This window comes from Herpailurus yagouaroundi, unplaced genomic scaffold (genome assembly GCF_014898765.1).
Source record: "Herpailurus yagouaroundi ecotype Mexico unplaced genomic scaffold, PumYag 28, whole genome shotgun sequence".
Classification (NCBI taxonomy): Eukaryota; Metazoa; Chordata; class Mammalia; order Carnivora; family Felidae; genus Herpailurus; species Herpailurus yagouaroundi.
In genome coordinates this window covers 112,914,214-112,930,748 of record NW_024412376.1, presented here as the reverse complement: position 1 = coordinate 112,930,748, position 16,535 = coordinate 112,914,214, and the positions used below count along the sequence as shown (strand labels likewise).

Sequence of the window (16,535 nt, the reverse complement as noted above, 5' to 3'; positions counted from 1 at the left end):
AGAGTCGCCGCCGCCGCTGGCTACGGGTAGGCAGGGAAGGGGGCGGGACCGCGAGGTCAAGGGGCGGACGGTGACATCACCGGAGGGGGCGGGGCCGGAGAGCGTGCCGCCGAGCTGAGCCTTCCCGTCAACCCCAGGGACGTCCTGGTTTCCGGTTTGGGTGTGGCCGCCAGGAAGAAGATAGGCCTTGCCGCAGGTGGGTGTAGTGAAAGGCTCCGCTGCGACTGAGGATTCTGCAGTTCCAAATGAGCTGAAACACTGAAGTTATGAGGTAACCTTGGCTCTGTAGCAAGGCACAGAGATAACAGTGGCTAGCGAAGTGATAGCTTTAAAAGATTGAAAGTTTGTAGTAAGTAGTTCCAGATTTTCAGGATTTCTGGAATTCCATTTTAAGACATTATACTTTTAACAAATAATTTTGAGCTTCTGCTACAAGCCAGGCACGTTAACTGATTTAATGGAGTCGTGATTTTAAGAGCAATGAATGACATGGTCATCCAGTTTGCCTCCGCTTTATGAGTGAAGGAAAGGAAATTGCAGACGGCATGAGTGACTTGGTCAAGGTCACAGACTGTCAAGATAAAGTACTAGAACACATGTCTAAGTACTTCTAATCCTTTTTCATTTGGTTCCCCTTTCACCTTTCTTAGAAAACAAGAATTAGTAGGACTCAGCATTAGGTAGGATTTGTCTTTCATTGTAAATAAACGGAATATTTGAAGAAGTAGCTAGAGGATTTTAAAAGTTAACATATACTTTGACTTTATATCATTTTCTGTGATGTATGATACTTTTACTTAATTAGAATTTCTTCCTCTCTAGTGTGGACAGAGGATTCAGGCAAAACTGCATTATCCTTTGTGCCTCTTTAGTCTCATTTCAAAATTTAACATTTCCAAATACCTGGAACTTCATACTACTGACCTATGGCATCATTCAAGTTTCTTAATCCAGTTGTGTACCTTTTCTACACAATCATTAAAAGGAACTTGGTCTACCTCTCATTCTTTCAAGGTTCTACTCTAGTAACTAAGTTTAGCACTATGTTTATGGTAAATTGTTATACAGAAAAAGAAAATGAAGAGCCTGAATTTCATCTGCAATCCACATTTCTTTACATTTTAATATCCCTTAAGTTGGAATGTTGGAAGTCAAATAGCTATGTCCTGGTTAAGGAGATGATAGGGAATGCATTACACTGCTTTCTGGCTCTCCGAAAACAATGGGCTAGTATCTAGTTAATGTGTATTTAGGGGTTGGGTCCTGCCTGTGCTCAAGAATTCCTTAGACAATGTTAGCTATGGAATATCTTGTCTTGTTCTCCACCTGTTTTCAGCATCTGCTCTTCTGTAGTCTTGGGAATGCCTTGTAGTTTTTGTTTTTGTTTTTGTTTTGCATGCTTTCTATATGTTCTAACTGGCAGGTAGCCACTGACATATTGCACAATGTTTTCTTTATAATGTATGCCTAATAAATACAGGAGCTTGAGAGCAGCTTGGGGAGTCTTTCCTTAGCCTCCCTCTCACCTCTCTTGAATTGCTTGGCGTCTTGAGTAAACGTTTCTGCCACCCTTGGCATTGCTGGACAAAGCCAAAAGCTGAACCCATAGTGGAATGTAATTTTTCCTTTTTCATCAATACAGAAAATAATGGTAAATTTGAGATCATCTTAGATATGGCGAAATACAGTGTGAATTGTTTCAAATATATAGCAAATACCCCTATTTAACAGAATTTAATATATTGTTACATTTGCAAAATAGGAGAAAACTGGAAAATCACTAGACTTTTGACATTGAAACTTTTTTGCCAAAAGAAAGTAGAACAATATATTTAGGATGCTCAAGGGTAAAATATGGACTAAAGATTTTATATCCAGCAAAAGCAACTCTCACGTACAAAGTGTATAAACTAATATCAACACTTGATATTGTATCAATATTTGATGAGGCTATCGTTGTCATGAACACTTCCTGAAGAATTACTAGAGAATGAGCATCAGACAACCAAAATGAGTAGGGAAACATCAACCTAAGGATTGGCTCACGTTCTTCACAGGAAATCATAATCTGTTATATGCCTTAGCTTTTGTGTTCCTTCTAGTTTATTCTTTTTTTTCTTTTATAATGTTGATACAATATTACTGACTATACTCATTATGCTGTACTGTTCATCTCTGTGACATATTTATTTTATAACTGGAAGTTTGTACCTCTTAATTCCCTTCACCCATTCTATGCATCCCACTTACCCCACTTCCTGTTTTTTCTTTATTATTAATTCTCCTGAGGTCTGGCACCGCATTTGTGAGTTTTTCTCCATTTTTGTTGAGGTAATTGACAAAATTGTAAGATACTTAAAGTGTACAATGTGATGATTTGATATTAATAAAAATTGTGAACAGATGCCTGCCATGGAGTTGAGTTTTTCTAATTCTGAATCATATTGTTCTTTCCTACTTTGTATCTTTTTTGTTTAGTTAGCTTAAAAATAGTAACTTACAGGGGCACCTACAGGTCATGATCTCAAGGTCACAATCCCAGGGTTGTGAGATGGAGCCCCATAGGGGCTCTGTGCTGGGCATGGAACCTGCTTGGGTATTCTCCCTCTCCCTCACCTCCCTCTCAAAAAAACTAAAAATAGTAACTTACAAGTTCTGATCTATTTTTGTCGTACATCTTTCAGATATGTTTTCATTATATATAATGATGATGTTATGCTCCTTATTCTCTTTTTAAATAATAGTTTTATATAGTATTTGAACTTGATACTTTTTTGTTGTTGATTTTTATGTGAAATTATTATCCTGAACTTTTAGTATGAGGCAGGCTTCCTCGTCCAAGAAGCCTAAATCCATCAGTAAAAAAAAAACCCTGTATTTCAAGAAAGTCAGTTTTTTGGTTCATTGCAAGGAAGGAGTCCACATTCCAGAACTATGGGATGCCTCACCAAACAAAGGAGAATATATATTTATTATAGGAATTTGGGGAAGTGTGGAGTTTAGGAGAAATTAAAGAAGTATTTTGTAGGCTCAAAAGAAAGTGAGGCTGTTTGTAAAGGTGTCTAAATTAGGTCTGGACTCCATCATAGATTCCAGGTGCTATTTTCTTGAAAATTGCAGCTAACATAGATGTGTCATGTATCCACATAACTGTTTTCTGAAGTTCTGTCCTAGGGTTGAAAGTAGAGCATGCTTCTCTATTAAGTGATTTAGATCATCACCAAGAGTAGGATATTTTAATCTTAATGAATTGATTTCAAAGAACAAGGTTTTTGACACTCTGATTTTAGAGAAAAGGATTCTTTGTGAGTAAAAAATGTGGCATTAACTAAAGTTGGAAATTTTTGTGACACTTTGCAGCATGTTTTTGAGAAAAGTATTATCTTCTGTTAATTTTACAGCTTACTTTATTTGTGTCTATTATCTATATCTGATGAATAGCAAGGCAGATTTTTACTTTCTTAGTCCAAGTTTATCTTTTCTTTCTCACAGCTTTCAGTAAAACTTTTCTAACTTCAAAGAGCTCTCTTTTCTGTGAAATGTTAAAAAAAATATGGTGGTTTCAGTTCTGTGATTTCCTGGCTCACTTCCCTTCTCAACTTTGATCTGTCAAAGACCCACTGTCTCTTTCCTTTATTTCTGTTGTTCATGTGGCACATATATATTCATATATGTATGTATGAATGCATAGTTATATTCCAAAGGTGTAGCACAATAATTTTATTTTAAATATTTATTTTGGTATAATATTAGAAATTTAAAATTAGAAAAGTTGCAAAGGTAAGACAGAGAATTTTTGTGTACACTTTACTCAGCTTCCCCTAAAGATAACATCCTCCATAACCGTGATACATTTGTCAAAGAAATTAATATTGGTACAATACTATTATATAACTATATATTTTGATTTCACCAGTTTTCCACAAATGTCACTTTTTTTCAGTTCTGGATCCAATCCATGATACAACAATGCGTTTAAAAGCTCCCCATCTTGATCATTATATAGGTGTACATTGTAATGAATATCTTCCTGAAAACTTAATGCCAATTGGCTTTCTGTAAATTAAATAGTTCACATCATAAATGGTAAAGATAACATCTATGTTGTGTTTTATAATTACAGAGCTTATTTACATGCACTTTTTCACCTTATGGTCCTAAGTTATTGAATATTAGCAAAGGAAAGATACTTAATAGTCATATACATGCACAGCCTTAAAGTTTTTCCAAGGATGACTCAAAATGGTTAAATGTCTTGAATCAATTCACATCATTGGAGGTGAAGGGTCAAGACTAGAACCTAATTTTATTTCTCATTTAGTATTTTCCTAATATATTATGCCAAGATTCCCAAAATTGGAACAGTTGTTTCATGATTATCAGAAAGAATAGGAAGTACTCAGTCCCTGGATCAGGTCTCCATGAACATAGTTGGAAAGCAGCCAACCTCCTGAATTCTGAGGCAAGCTTCTTTGCCCAAAGGTGTTGCAGTAACATTTGAACTGGCTCAAAGATAACTATACAGAAGAACCCAGAGGAATTCCTTTGTGAAGGAAATAAGCCTTTTCAAAATGTGAATAATTCTCTTAAATGCTCTATGAGTTAGGATATGTGCATATCATGTTTTCCTGAAATATTTTAAATTTTTTTTTTCAACGTTTATTTATTTTTGGGACAGAGAGAGACAGAGCCTGAACAGGGGAGGGGCAGAGAGAGAGGGAGACACAGAATCGGAAACAGGCTCCAGGCTCCGAGCCATCAGCCCAGAGCCTGACGCGGGGCTCGAACTCACGGACCGCGAGATCGTGACCTGGCTGAAGTCGGACGCTTAACCGACTGCGCCACCCAGGCGCCCCGTTTTCCTGAAATATTTTAAAAATACTGCCTACAGAGCAGTAGACAAATCATAGATTAACAGCTGAAATATAATTTTGCAAGACTCTTTTCTTGTTTGATTTAACTACTTATGCAATAGTGACTGGAAATAAAATGTAATAAGTGATGATCCTAAGTTTAACCTTCTGCTATTATTGATAGAAAACAGATGACAAACCTAAAAATCCCTAAGTGGGGCTCCACATCCTTGTGGCTTTCTAGACAATATACTGTAAACACATCAGGTTCCGTCCAAATCGGAGGATAAAGGCACCTCCATAAAAAGCCCTTTTGTGAAAGAAGACATTCAGAGCCCTATTCCAGAGATCCAAATTCAACCACAGTCACTGTTCACCATCAGACACAGTTGCTTCCTGAACTATGTTGTCACATTTGCACCTTTTCTTCTTGACTGAAACATTGTCAGATCCTCCTTCTCATCTTTGACTTGTTTTCCATCTTTGATTTGATAGCTAGAAACTTTAGCCCTGCAGCTATCAAACTTCACACACATCAGAATTACCTGACTTGCTAATTAAGGCACAGATTGTTGGACCCCACAATTTCTGCTTCGGTATGCCTGGGCAGGGCCTGAGAATTTACATTTCTAACAAGTTCCCTGATGATGTGTGTGCTGCCAGACCTATGACCACATTTTGCACTGCTCTACCCTGCTTCCTCTAACTCCTGCTTTCCACATGTGTGTGTAGGCAAACACACACACACACACACACACACACACACACACACACACACCCTTACAAGGTAGGGAAGATAGACAAACCAAGAATCCCTAGTTCTGAGTCCATATATATATTACGTAGAAGAGAAGGAACACAAAATGAAACTGAGAAAGAACAGTGAATAAGATAGGAAGAAAACCAGGGAGGCATGGTTTCAGAGAACTAAGAAGAGTGTCTCAGCTAGGAAGTTAATAGGTATAGGATTTCATCACTGTCCACTTCCACTCAAGATGTTGGGCTTTCTCCTCAAGTTCTTAAAAAATTACCCCTTTTCCCTTTCAAGGGAATTAAAAATGTACTAGACTGATGAAAAGTGGAATTTCCACACAGAATCGTTATTCAGATGGGGGCTCAGCACTGCTTTAGTACAGTGACTATTTTCTTTTTTATTATGATGATTATTATTTTTTAATTTACATCCAAGTTAGTTAGCATACAGTGCAATAATGATTTCAGGAGTAGAATCCAATGATTCATCCTCTATGTATAACACCCAGTGTTCATCCCAACAAGTATCCTCCTTAATGCTCCTTGCCCATTTAGCACATCCCCCCTACCCACAACCCCAGCCAGTGCCCTCAATTTTCTCTATACTTAAGAGTCTTTTATGTTTTGACCCCTCTCTGCTTTTATATATTTTTTTCTTCCCTTCCCTTATGTTCATCAGTTTTGTATCTTAAATTCCACATATAAGTGAAATCATATGATATTTGTCTTTCTCTGACTGACTTATTTTGTTTAGCATAATACCCTTTAGTTTCATCCACGTTGTTGCAGATGTCAAGATTTCATTCTTTTTGATTGCTGAGTAATACTCCAGTGTGTGTGTGTGTGTGTGTGTGTGTGTGTGTGTGTGTGTATACACACACACACACCACATCTTCTTTATCCATTCATCTGTCAATGAATATTTGGGTTCTTTCCATATCTTGGCTATTGTCAATAGTACTGCTATAAACATGGGGGTGCATGTGCCCCTTCAAAACAGCACACCTGCATCCTTTGGTTAAATACCTAGTAGTGCAATTGCTGGGTCACAAATAGAACACTATTTTTCCAATCCATGAGCATAGAATATTTTTCCATTTTTTGTGTCTTTAACTTCTTTCATAAGCTTTCTGTAGTTTTCAGTGTATAGATTTTTCACCTCTTTGGTTAGGTTTAGTCCTAAGTATTTTTGGTTTTTGGTGCAATTATAATGGGATGGATTCCTTGATTTCTCTTTCTGCTGCTTCATTATTGGTGTATAGGAATGCAACCAATTTCTGTGCATTGATTTTAGATCCTGTGACTAGGATAAATTCATGGATCAGTTCTAGCAGTTTTTTGGTGGAATCTTTTCGGTTTTCCATATAGAGTATCTTGTCATCCATGAAGAGTGAGTTTGACTTCCTCCTTGCCGATTTGGATGCCTTCTATTCCTTTGTGTTGTCTGATTGCTGAGGCTAGGAATTCCAATACTATGTTGAATAACAGTGGCAAGAGTGGACATCACAGTTGTGTTCCTGACTTTAGGGGGGAATCTCACAGTTTTTTCCCATTGAGGATGATATTAGCAGTGGGTCTTTCATATATGGCTTTTATGATCTTGAGGTATGATCCTTCTATCTCTACTTTCCTGAGGTTTTTTTTTTTTTTTTTATCAAGGAAGGATGCTGTATTTTGTCAAATGTTTTCTCTGCATCTATTGAGAGGATCATGTGGTTCTTGTCCTTTCTTTTATTATCACATTGATTGATTTGTGGATATTGAACCAGCCCTGCATCTAAGGTATAAATCCCAGTTGATCATGGTGAATAACTTTTTAAAAGTTTTTTTTTAACATTTTTATTTATTTTTGAGAGACAGAGACAGAGCATGAGTGGGGGAGGGGCAGAGAGAGAGGGAGACACAGAACCCAAAGCAGGCTCCAGGCTCTGCACGGTCAGCACAGAGCCTGACGTGGAGCTCAAAGCCACCAACCGCAAGATTATGACCTGAGCTGAAGTCAGACACTTACCTGACTGAGCCGCCCAGGCTCCCCATAGTGAATAATTCTTTTAATGTATTGTTGCCTCCAGTTGGCTAGTATCTTGTTGAGAATTTTTGAATCCATGTTCATAGGGAAATTAGTCTGTAGTTTTCCTTTTTAGTGTGGTCCTTGTCTGGTATTGGAATCAAGATAATGCTGGCTTCATAGAATAAGTTTGGAAGTTTTCCTTCCATTTCTATTTTTTGGAACATCTTTAAAAGAATAGGTGTTAACTCTTCTTTAAACGTTTGGTAGAATTCCCCTGAAAAGCCATCCAGCCCTGGACTCTTGTTTGTTGGGAGATTTTTGATTACTAATTCAATTTCTTTACTAATTATGGGTCTGTTCAAATTTTCTATTTCTTCCTGTTTCAATTTGGTAGTTTATATGTTTCTGGGAATTTGTCCATTTCTTCCAGATTGCCTGATTTGTTGGCGTATAATTGCTCATAATATTCTCTTATTATTGTTTGTATTTCCGCAGTGTTGATTGTGATCTCTCCCTTTCATTCTTGATTTTATTTATTTGGGTCCTTTCTTTATTCTTTCTGATCAAACTGGCGAGGGGCTTATCAATTTTGTTAATTCTTTCAAAGAACCAGCTCCTGGTTTCATTGATGTGTTCTACTGTTTTTTTGATTTCGCTAGCATTGATTTCTGCTCTAATCTTTATAATTTCCCATCTTCTGCTGGTTTTATCTTCCCTTCCTCATCTCTTCTAAAATCTTTATTTTAAAATCTAGATTGTCTTATGGAAGCATGGCTACCCCAGCTTTCTTTTGGCTACCATTAGCATGATAGATGGTTCTCCATCCCCTTACTTTCAATCTGAGGATGTCTTTGGGTCTCAAATGGGTCTTTTGTAAATAGCATGTAGATTGATCTTGGTTTTTTTGTTTGTTTGTTTGTTTTGTTTTGTTTTTAATCCAATCTGATACCCTATGTCTTTTGATTGAGCATTTAGTCCAGTGACATTTAGAGTGAGTACTGGATGATATATTGTGTTGCCTGTAGAGTTGGAGTTCCTTGCAGTCTTCTCTGGCCCTTCCTAGTCTTTGTTGCTTTTGGTGTTTTTTGCTTTTTTTTTTTTTTTTTTTCATCTTTTCTCCCCTCAGAAAGTCCCCCCTAAATTTCTTGCAGGGATTTTTCAGTGGTCATGAACTCCTTTAGTTTTTGTTTGTCTGGGAAGCTCTTTATCTCTCTTATTTTGAATGACAGCGTTACTGGATAAAGAATTTTTGGCTGCATGTTTTTCTGATTCAGCATGTTGAATATATCCTGCCACTCCTTTCTGGCCTGCCAAGTTTCTGTGAATAGGTCTCCTGCAAACCTGATCTGTGTTCCTTATAGGTTAAGGAATTTGCTGCTCTCATAATTCTTTCCTTATCCATGTATTTTGTGAATTTGACTATGATATGCCTTGTTGATGGTCAGTTTTTGTTGAATCTAATGGGAGTTCTCTGTGCTTCTTGGATTTTGATGTATGTGTCTTTCCCCAGGTTAGGAAAGTTTTACAATATGATTTGCTTACATAAACCTTCTACCCCTTTTCTCTCTCTTCATGTTCTGGGACCCCTATGATTTAGATATTATTCCTTTTTAGTGAGTCACTAAGTTCTCTAATTCTTATATCATGGTCTTTGCCTTAGATTCTCTCTTTTTTTCTGATTCATTTTTCTCGTAAGTTTGTCCTCTATATCACTGATTCACTACTCTGTTTCATCCATTCTTGCTGCACTGGTATCCATTCAAGGTTGCCTCTCAGTTATAGCACTTTTAATTTCTTCCTGACTAGATTTTACTTCTTTTATCTCTGCAGAAAGGGAATCTATGCTTTTTTCAACCCCAGGTAGTATTCTTAACTATGATTCTAAATTCTAGTCCAGACATCTTGCTTATATCTGTTCCTGTTCTTTCTCTTGGGGTGAATTCCTTCATTCAGGGATTATGGTAAATCACAACACAAAACTGGCATCAGGTTTCACTGCACCCTAGCGTCTTTGTTCCAGTACCAGCAAACGTGAATATGTGCTCGGACCTTTGCCTGTGATGTGGCTGTACAGCCTCTACCAAATGCTTCTCTAGCAGGGGAACTGCTTCTTCCTGTGTGGCCTGTGGACCCCTTGATGTTGCTGCCTGTTCCTGGGGATTCACCCTTCCCACCATAGCACACCAGGTATTAAGCTGTGGACTCAATACTGATTGCTCTCTCCTCTTTATAGCGCCCAAATGGTATTGAAACCCTCTCTTTTCTCCTTTCTCCCTTTCTTCACTTGTGGGTGTTTCCACTCTTTCCCTTTCTCTTCAGCTACTTTCAGGGGGAATGTTTTTCCTGTACTCTCCCCACTTTCTGTGACCTCTCTCCATAAAAACAGCTCCCTACCCTCTGTGGCTTCTCTCTCCCCCAGTTCACCTCTCTGTGCCATGTACCTGTCGAGTTCACTTGTGGTTCAAGTTGTACAGACTGTTGTGTTAATCCTCAGATCACTTTTCTAGGTGTGCAAAATGGTTGGTGCCAATCTAGTTGCATTTCAGGAATGAGCGAAGCAGAGAACTTCCATGCCGCTCTACCATCTTGGCCCCTCCAGTGACAGTTTTCATGAATGATCAAGGGATGATGTGCAGCTATCAGAAAATGAAAAGACATCACTTGATAATGATAAGAAAAATGGGGGTGCCTGGGAGGCTCAATCGGTTGAGTGTTTGACTTTGGCTGCAGTCATGATCTCATGGTTTGTGCATTTGAGCCTTGTGTTGGGCTCTGTGCTGACAGCTTGAAGCCTAGAGTCTGCTTCAGATTCTCTGTCTCCCTCTCTCTTTGCCCCTCTCCAATTCTGTCTCTCTCTTTCTCAAAAATAAATAAATATTAGAAAAGTGATAAGAAAAACATCCAGGGCCTGAGGAGGGAACAGAAGAAGTAAGGAATTTGGAGCTAAGTTTTATTAGTTTTATGGGAAATATGCTTCAGATTGCCACATACTTAGTTATTAATTTATTTGACAATTATTTTCTGGATCTGAAGTATTTTCTGAATTTGAAAACTTTCTGAAAATTTCTTACCCAATGAAATGAATTATAAAAACAAATAAAAAATAGGGACCAAGAGTTCCCAAGAAAGTAAATAATTGGGCGGAAGCCACCCTGTACTTCTATTGAAGATTCCAACTAGTAGAGTTTAAAATGTTTGGATTTAGATTGTGAAAAACAATAAAATCTGTTTTTAATAAAATCTCCTTAGGGCTACAGTTACTATGCAATTACTATGTTCCAATAGCTTAATGCTTTGTATTAAATTATGTGATATTTAAATTTTATTGTATATATAGTTTCAGTTTTATTTTACTAGTGGAATTTACTGCTGTTTTCTGACCTCCACATTTCCCTTCTGCTCTCAGGAGAGAGACAGGAGATAGAGAGGCAGAGAGAGAATGAACTTCATTCTTTATTTTTGTTATCAGGTAGCTAAACATTCGGAGAAATGAGCCCTGCTTCCCTAAAATGAAACATACCCTTAAGGTGTTTAAGGTAATCCCCTCTCCTTTGCTCATGGTTGGGTTAGAACTGGTCATGTGTTACAGTTCTAGCCAACTTAAACAACATTTTTTTCAATGTTTATTCATTTTTGAAAGACAGAGAGAGATAGAGCACAAGCAGGGGTGGGGCGGAGAGAGAGGGGGACACAGAATCTGAAGCAGGCTCCAGGTTCTGAGCTGTCAGCACAGAGCCCGACACGGGGCTCAAACTCACGAACCGCGAAATCATGACCTGAGCCGGAGTCAGACATTCAACCGACTAAGCCACCCAGGTGCGCTATAGTTCTAGCCAATTTACAAGAAGTTGCTGAAAGTTCTGGGAAGGAAAGATGCTCGGTGAGAAGCCATGCTTTCTTTCTGACTTGGAGGCTTAGAATGGTGACAACTAACTTCTAATCATGAAAGTAAAGCCTAGTGGAAGCAGAGAAAATAACTCAAAGCTCTGAATTCACCAATTCTACATGCTTACCTGTGAACATCCTGTAATATGAGATGAAAACATGTCACTTCTGGTCTGACGTTTCTTATTACAGCAGAAAGCATTCTGACTGAAATAGTGATATGTAAAATTCATACAAACACACATATAACATTTATGATTTTTCTTCTCATTGCAAAGGCTATCTATGTTCATTTGGGAAGTTTGGAATTATAGGAATTCACGAGAAAGATGATTTAAAAAAATCACTCAGAGATAAATATATCAATACATGTATTCTTCTATTGTTTCTACACATGCATTCTACACATTCTACACAGGCATCAGTAGAGAGCCTAATGTGGGGGCTCAAACTCAGAAACCATGAGATCATGACCTGAGCTGAAGTCAGATGCTTTAACCAACTGAGCCACCCAGGCGCCCCTAAATAAATTAATTTTAATTAGAGATTAAAGTCAACCTTACTCTTTTATTTAGTTTCATATGGACACAATTTATACTAAGTAGACAAGGTCAAGGAATTGGTTCAACATTTGAAAGTAGGCTAAAGGTAAAATAGATGAAATTCTAAATGTATTTTAACTGAGATAATATAATTGTGATACCCACTCCTCTTCCAGTATTTTTTTTTCTTTCTTAGCTGTTATAGCTCTGTTTCTTAGGCTGAAATTGAATTAGTGCAGTCTTTTTTTTTTCAATTCATTGTTATTCATTTATGTAATTTCTTTAGTAAATTGAATTGCAAGAGGAAACCCAAATTGTAGCCAGGCGGAGACAACCAACATAGAATCTTAATTATCTGATATAGTGGATTCATTCTACAGAATATATCCTCTTTTCTTTTTTTTTTTTTTTTACAAGGACTCCTCATCTTTTATGATGATTGGAGATAGAATAAATAACTAAAAATATCAAATGTTGTATATTCTCTGTTGAATGGTATGTCTTTAATTTAAAGCCCCATTTACCTTTTATAGCTATACATTTTGTTTTAATGTTTGTTTATTTTTGAGTGAAAGACAGAGTGCGAGCATGGGAGGTGAGATAGAGAGGGAGACATGAAATCAGAAGCAGTCTCCAGGCTCTGAGCTGTCAGCACAGAGCCTGACACAGGGCTTGAACCCATGGACTGTGAGATCATGACCTGAGCCAAAGTTGGACACTTACCTGACTGAGCCACCCAAGTGCCCTGGGCTATAAATTTTAATTTAAATCCATATTCATATTATAATTTATGGGCCACAATATTTGTATAATTTACTTCCTTCTGCAAAGTTTTTCATTACATATTGAGCCTTGAGAGATTTCTAAGTCTCAAATGGTAAGTAACCAAATTGAAACAATCCAGTTCAATATTAACATTACTATGCATGCATATAAACAAATGAATATGTTCTGAGACACTTTTATCATAATAAACTTCCTTATACAAAATCAATGAGGAATTCTTAATCTTTTTTGTCACATGAGTTCCTTTGGCTGTCTGGTTTGGCCTAGATAGCCCTTTCAGGATAATGTTTTTAAATTCATAAAATAATATAAACAGAAATAAAAGCAGTTGTACTGAAATACAGTTCTGTGCATGGACCATAGGTTAAAGACCCCTGCACCAAATTTTGAATAGCCCTTTAGCTAATGTATCAAAAAATGCCTGAGAACATATCTAAATAGAACAGTTTCTTAAACATCTAAGAGCAAAGCTAACGTGTGTTCATTAAACACATGTCTAATAAAGCCCTTAAATTATATTGTGTACATATGTGTTGTTTTTGCCTTTAAATCTGGAAGTAAGAATTGTTATCAATTTAGGAATAAGTATATTATAAAGATTAAAGGAGAAGATTGGTTTTATTGTAACTTACAGATATTATTGTGTCATCTAGTAGAACCATAAAATCTTGGTGTCAATATACATGCCTTAAAAGTTAACCTTGAGTATTTTAGCATGTTACAAATTTTGAGCCTTGCCCGATTCAACTGTAGAGTTGGTACATGGATTGATTAATTAAAGGTATGGGCTTAGTAAAAAAGAAGATATGAATGAAGGAGTAGAAGGAAGGATGTCAATGGTAACAAACAGGATCAGTTGAAGTGGAATTAGAAAATAATGTGTGATTGGACACACACACACACACACACAACTACACTGAAAAGTATGTGTGAGCAAAATAAGTAAAGACCGTTGTTAGTCTAATTAGTAATTTACTTTCCACAATTTCACATGCCCTGGAAATTTTGAAAATACATTTCATCTTTGAGTGGCACTAAATATCTCATATGAATGTAATGGTATTTTACCTATTTTTTTAAAAGTTTATTTATTTTGGGAGAGAGAGCACGCGCGCTCACATGACCAGGGGAGATTAAGAGATAGAGGGAAAGAATCCCAAATAGGCTCTGCACTGTTACTGGGGAGCCTGATGTGGGGCTTCATCCTACAAACCAGGAGATAATGACCTGAGCCAAGATCAAGAGTTGAGTGCTTAACCAACTGAGCCACCCAGGTGCCCCTATTTTACCTATTTTTAAAAAAAGAAATTAAATGATCACTGAATTACTTTAAAGTCTCTTATAGGCTTTTCTCATAATGTATATTAGAGTCTCATAATTTTTATCCTTTTCCTTCTTTAATGGAACGTAGAAATAGGCCTGAATAAAAAGAGGTATTGTGCCCACATATTTTGAAAATGATACCACTTAATGTGAATATCAGTAGGTGTTAGTTACACATTTACAGAGTTTTTCTTTATCTATTTTCAATACTTTGTTGGCTCCGTTGACTTGTATATATTGAAACTGTAATTTTCAGTGTTCCTCTGATGTATCAAATATCTTTTCACTTCTGCATTTGTTTAATTTATTATTTATTTTTCTTAGTGACTTGTGGATTATAGATTCAGTGAAATCGGAAAATAGAAAAAAATCTCTCCTATTAAAACAGAGGGCATATTATGTATAAGACATGATCAGTATAGGTCTCATCTTGATTGTATTTAAAAACAGTGTTATATTAGTACAGTTAATTACCACAAACTCCACTGATTATGCAGCCTAGAGGAATGTTCTAACCCCTGTCCAAATATGAATCCTTCTACACTTGCCGTTTCTATGAAGGCACTTCATGCTGTCTCAAGACTGGGATGAAGGAGAGCTACTTGTAAGTCTTGTCAGGTGGTTGGAATGGATGGTGGGTTGGTTGCTGAATAATTCAAACTTCAGATGCTTTTGGAATCAAAGAAAAAATTAGATCCATTGCACTTTGTTTTTAACCAGAGGAGGGAAGATTGATCTTATGGGCAGGGGAAATACTCTGTCTGTGCTTTGCATATTGTTGTAGTGTAAGATATAATTGCTGCTAAGCCCTTGGAATAAAACTCTCAAAGGCATGCCTAGGTTAAGACTGTGTTGTGGTTTCTGAGCCTTACTTTTTGGAATCTCTTTGCTTAGGCCATGGCTCTTTTAAAAATTTACACATTATTAGACAGGGAGAAAATGATAAGAAATCTATATAACATAGGAGTTCAGAAAGGGCAGAAATTAGTTCAGTTTATGATTATGAGGTAATATTTTTCTTGAATTTTCTTTTTCTTTGTATTTTTTTCTTTATATTTGAATTTCTGACAATGTGATTTCTAAAAGAATAAGAATGTTAACATTAAACTCTGTTTTTATATAAAAACGCTGCAACCTTTGTGTTTATTATTCTCATTTGATGAAATTCACTACCATGCTCTTTTTCACATGACTTCCTGCGTATTCTACCAATTACAGAGAGAAATATCCATATATAAGTGGATCAAAGCATGGATTTAAAAGAGCAAAAAGAAAGAAGAAGTGATTTACTGGATCTGACACCCTATTTAACATTTCAGGATCAAACCAGTACCAAATTCCTAGGACATAGTAGGGAGTCCAGCAGACAGTAAATGAAGTGGCAAATGCAACTGTCATCTTTAGGGTCCTCAGCCGAGCTCTTGGTATATTGTTCTTAGATTGATTCAGTTGTAATTCTGTGAGATAGAGAAAAAAGTAGGTGTTTAAAGACCAGTTTTATTACAAAACCAAAATGGACAAAAAAGGAAGAGAGAATCACTAATTCAAACTAATTACTGGAATAAGAACACATTTCCAATATTTTTAATAACGGTAATTTGTTTGAAAAGGATGTTAATGTTCCAGGTTTTCCACTGTTATGTCACATAATGAATAGAAAAGATTAAAGATGACAGTGCTCTTAAAAATAAGTTTCCATCAGGGGCGCCTGGGTGGCTCAGTTGGTTAAGTGTCCAACTTTGGCTCAGGTCATGATCTCACCATTTGTGAGTTCAAGCCCCGCATTGGGTTCTGTGCTGACAGCTCGGAGCCTGGAGCCTGCTTCGGATTCTGTGTCTCCTCTCTCTGCCCCTTCCCAACTTGTGCTATGTCTCTCAAAAAATAAAATAAATGTAAAAAAAATTTTTTTAAAGTAAGTTTCCACCAAACTAATTTGGATTTGAAGCATGAAAGTACTCAAACTCTTAAAATATAAATTAAAAAAAATATAAAGTTGAGCTGAATTGAATTATCTGTTCACACAGAATTATACTTACTGAAATATCTCTGACAGGATAATGAGGATCACGCATGGATGAAAGTGTGTTGTCCAAAATTGTCTTTCTCAACCATGTTCTATGATATTCAAAACAATTTCACTTTTCATACCAATGCATCACTTAAAGTTCGCAGGTGTGTGTGCGTGTGTGCATGGTGTATGTGGTGTGTGTGTGGGGGGGTGTATGTTGCCTGTGTGTGTGGTATATATGTGCTTACTGTATGGTGTGTGTGTGTTTTGTGTGTCTGGTGTGTGTGATACATGTGGTGTCTGTGTGAAGTTTGCAACTTCTTGTTCATTGATCACAAAAGAGTGGAAATATGGAAGAAAACATTTATGTGCAT

General features: G+C 36.8%; 1 protein-coding gene and 1 long non-coding RNA gene across 3 annotated transcripts in view; one reads left to right on the top strand and one right to left on the bottom strand.

The window, feature by feature from the left end:
* The first annotated feature begins 139 nt into the window (after positions 1 to 139).
* LOC121034901 (uncharacterized) overlaps positions 140 to 16,535 on the top strand; it is a 19,037-nt gene continuing 2,641 nt past the window's right edge. The window contains exon 1 of the long non-coding RNA XR_005792662.1: positions 140 to 271. This is a non-coding gene — a long non-coding RNA (uncharacterized LOC121034901). The remainder of the gene's footprint in view (positions 272 to 16,535) is intronic.
* The window catches only part of GNRHR (gonadotropin releasing hormone receptor), a 21,116-nt gene continuing 19,940 nt past the window's right edge, over positions 15,360 to 16,535 (bottom strand). Inside the window, exon 3 of one of the 2 annotated variants that reach the window (XM_040482109.1) lies at positions 15,360 to 15,610. In XM_040482109.1, coding sequence (XP_040338043.1) covers positions 15,366 to 15,610 — 245 coding nt within the window. In that variant the 3' untranslated portion in view covers positions 15,360 to 15,365. The remainder of the gene's footprint in view (positions 15,611 to 16,535) is intronic. The other variant, XM_040482118.1, reaches the window with a different exon arrangement.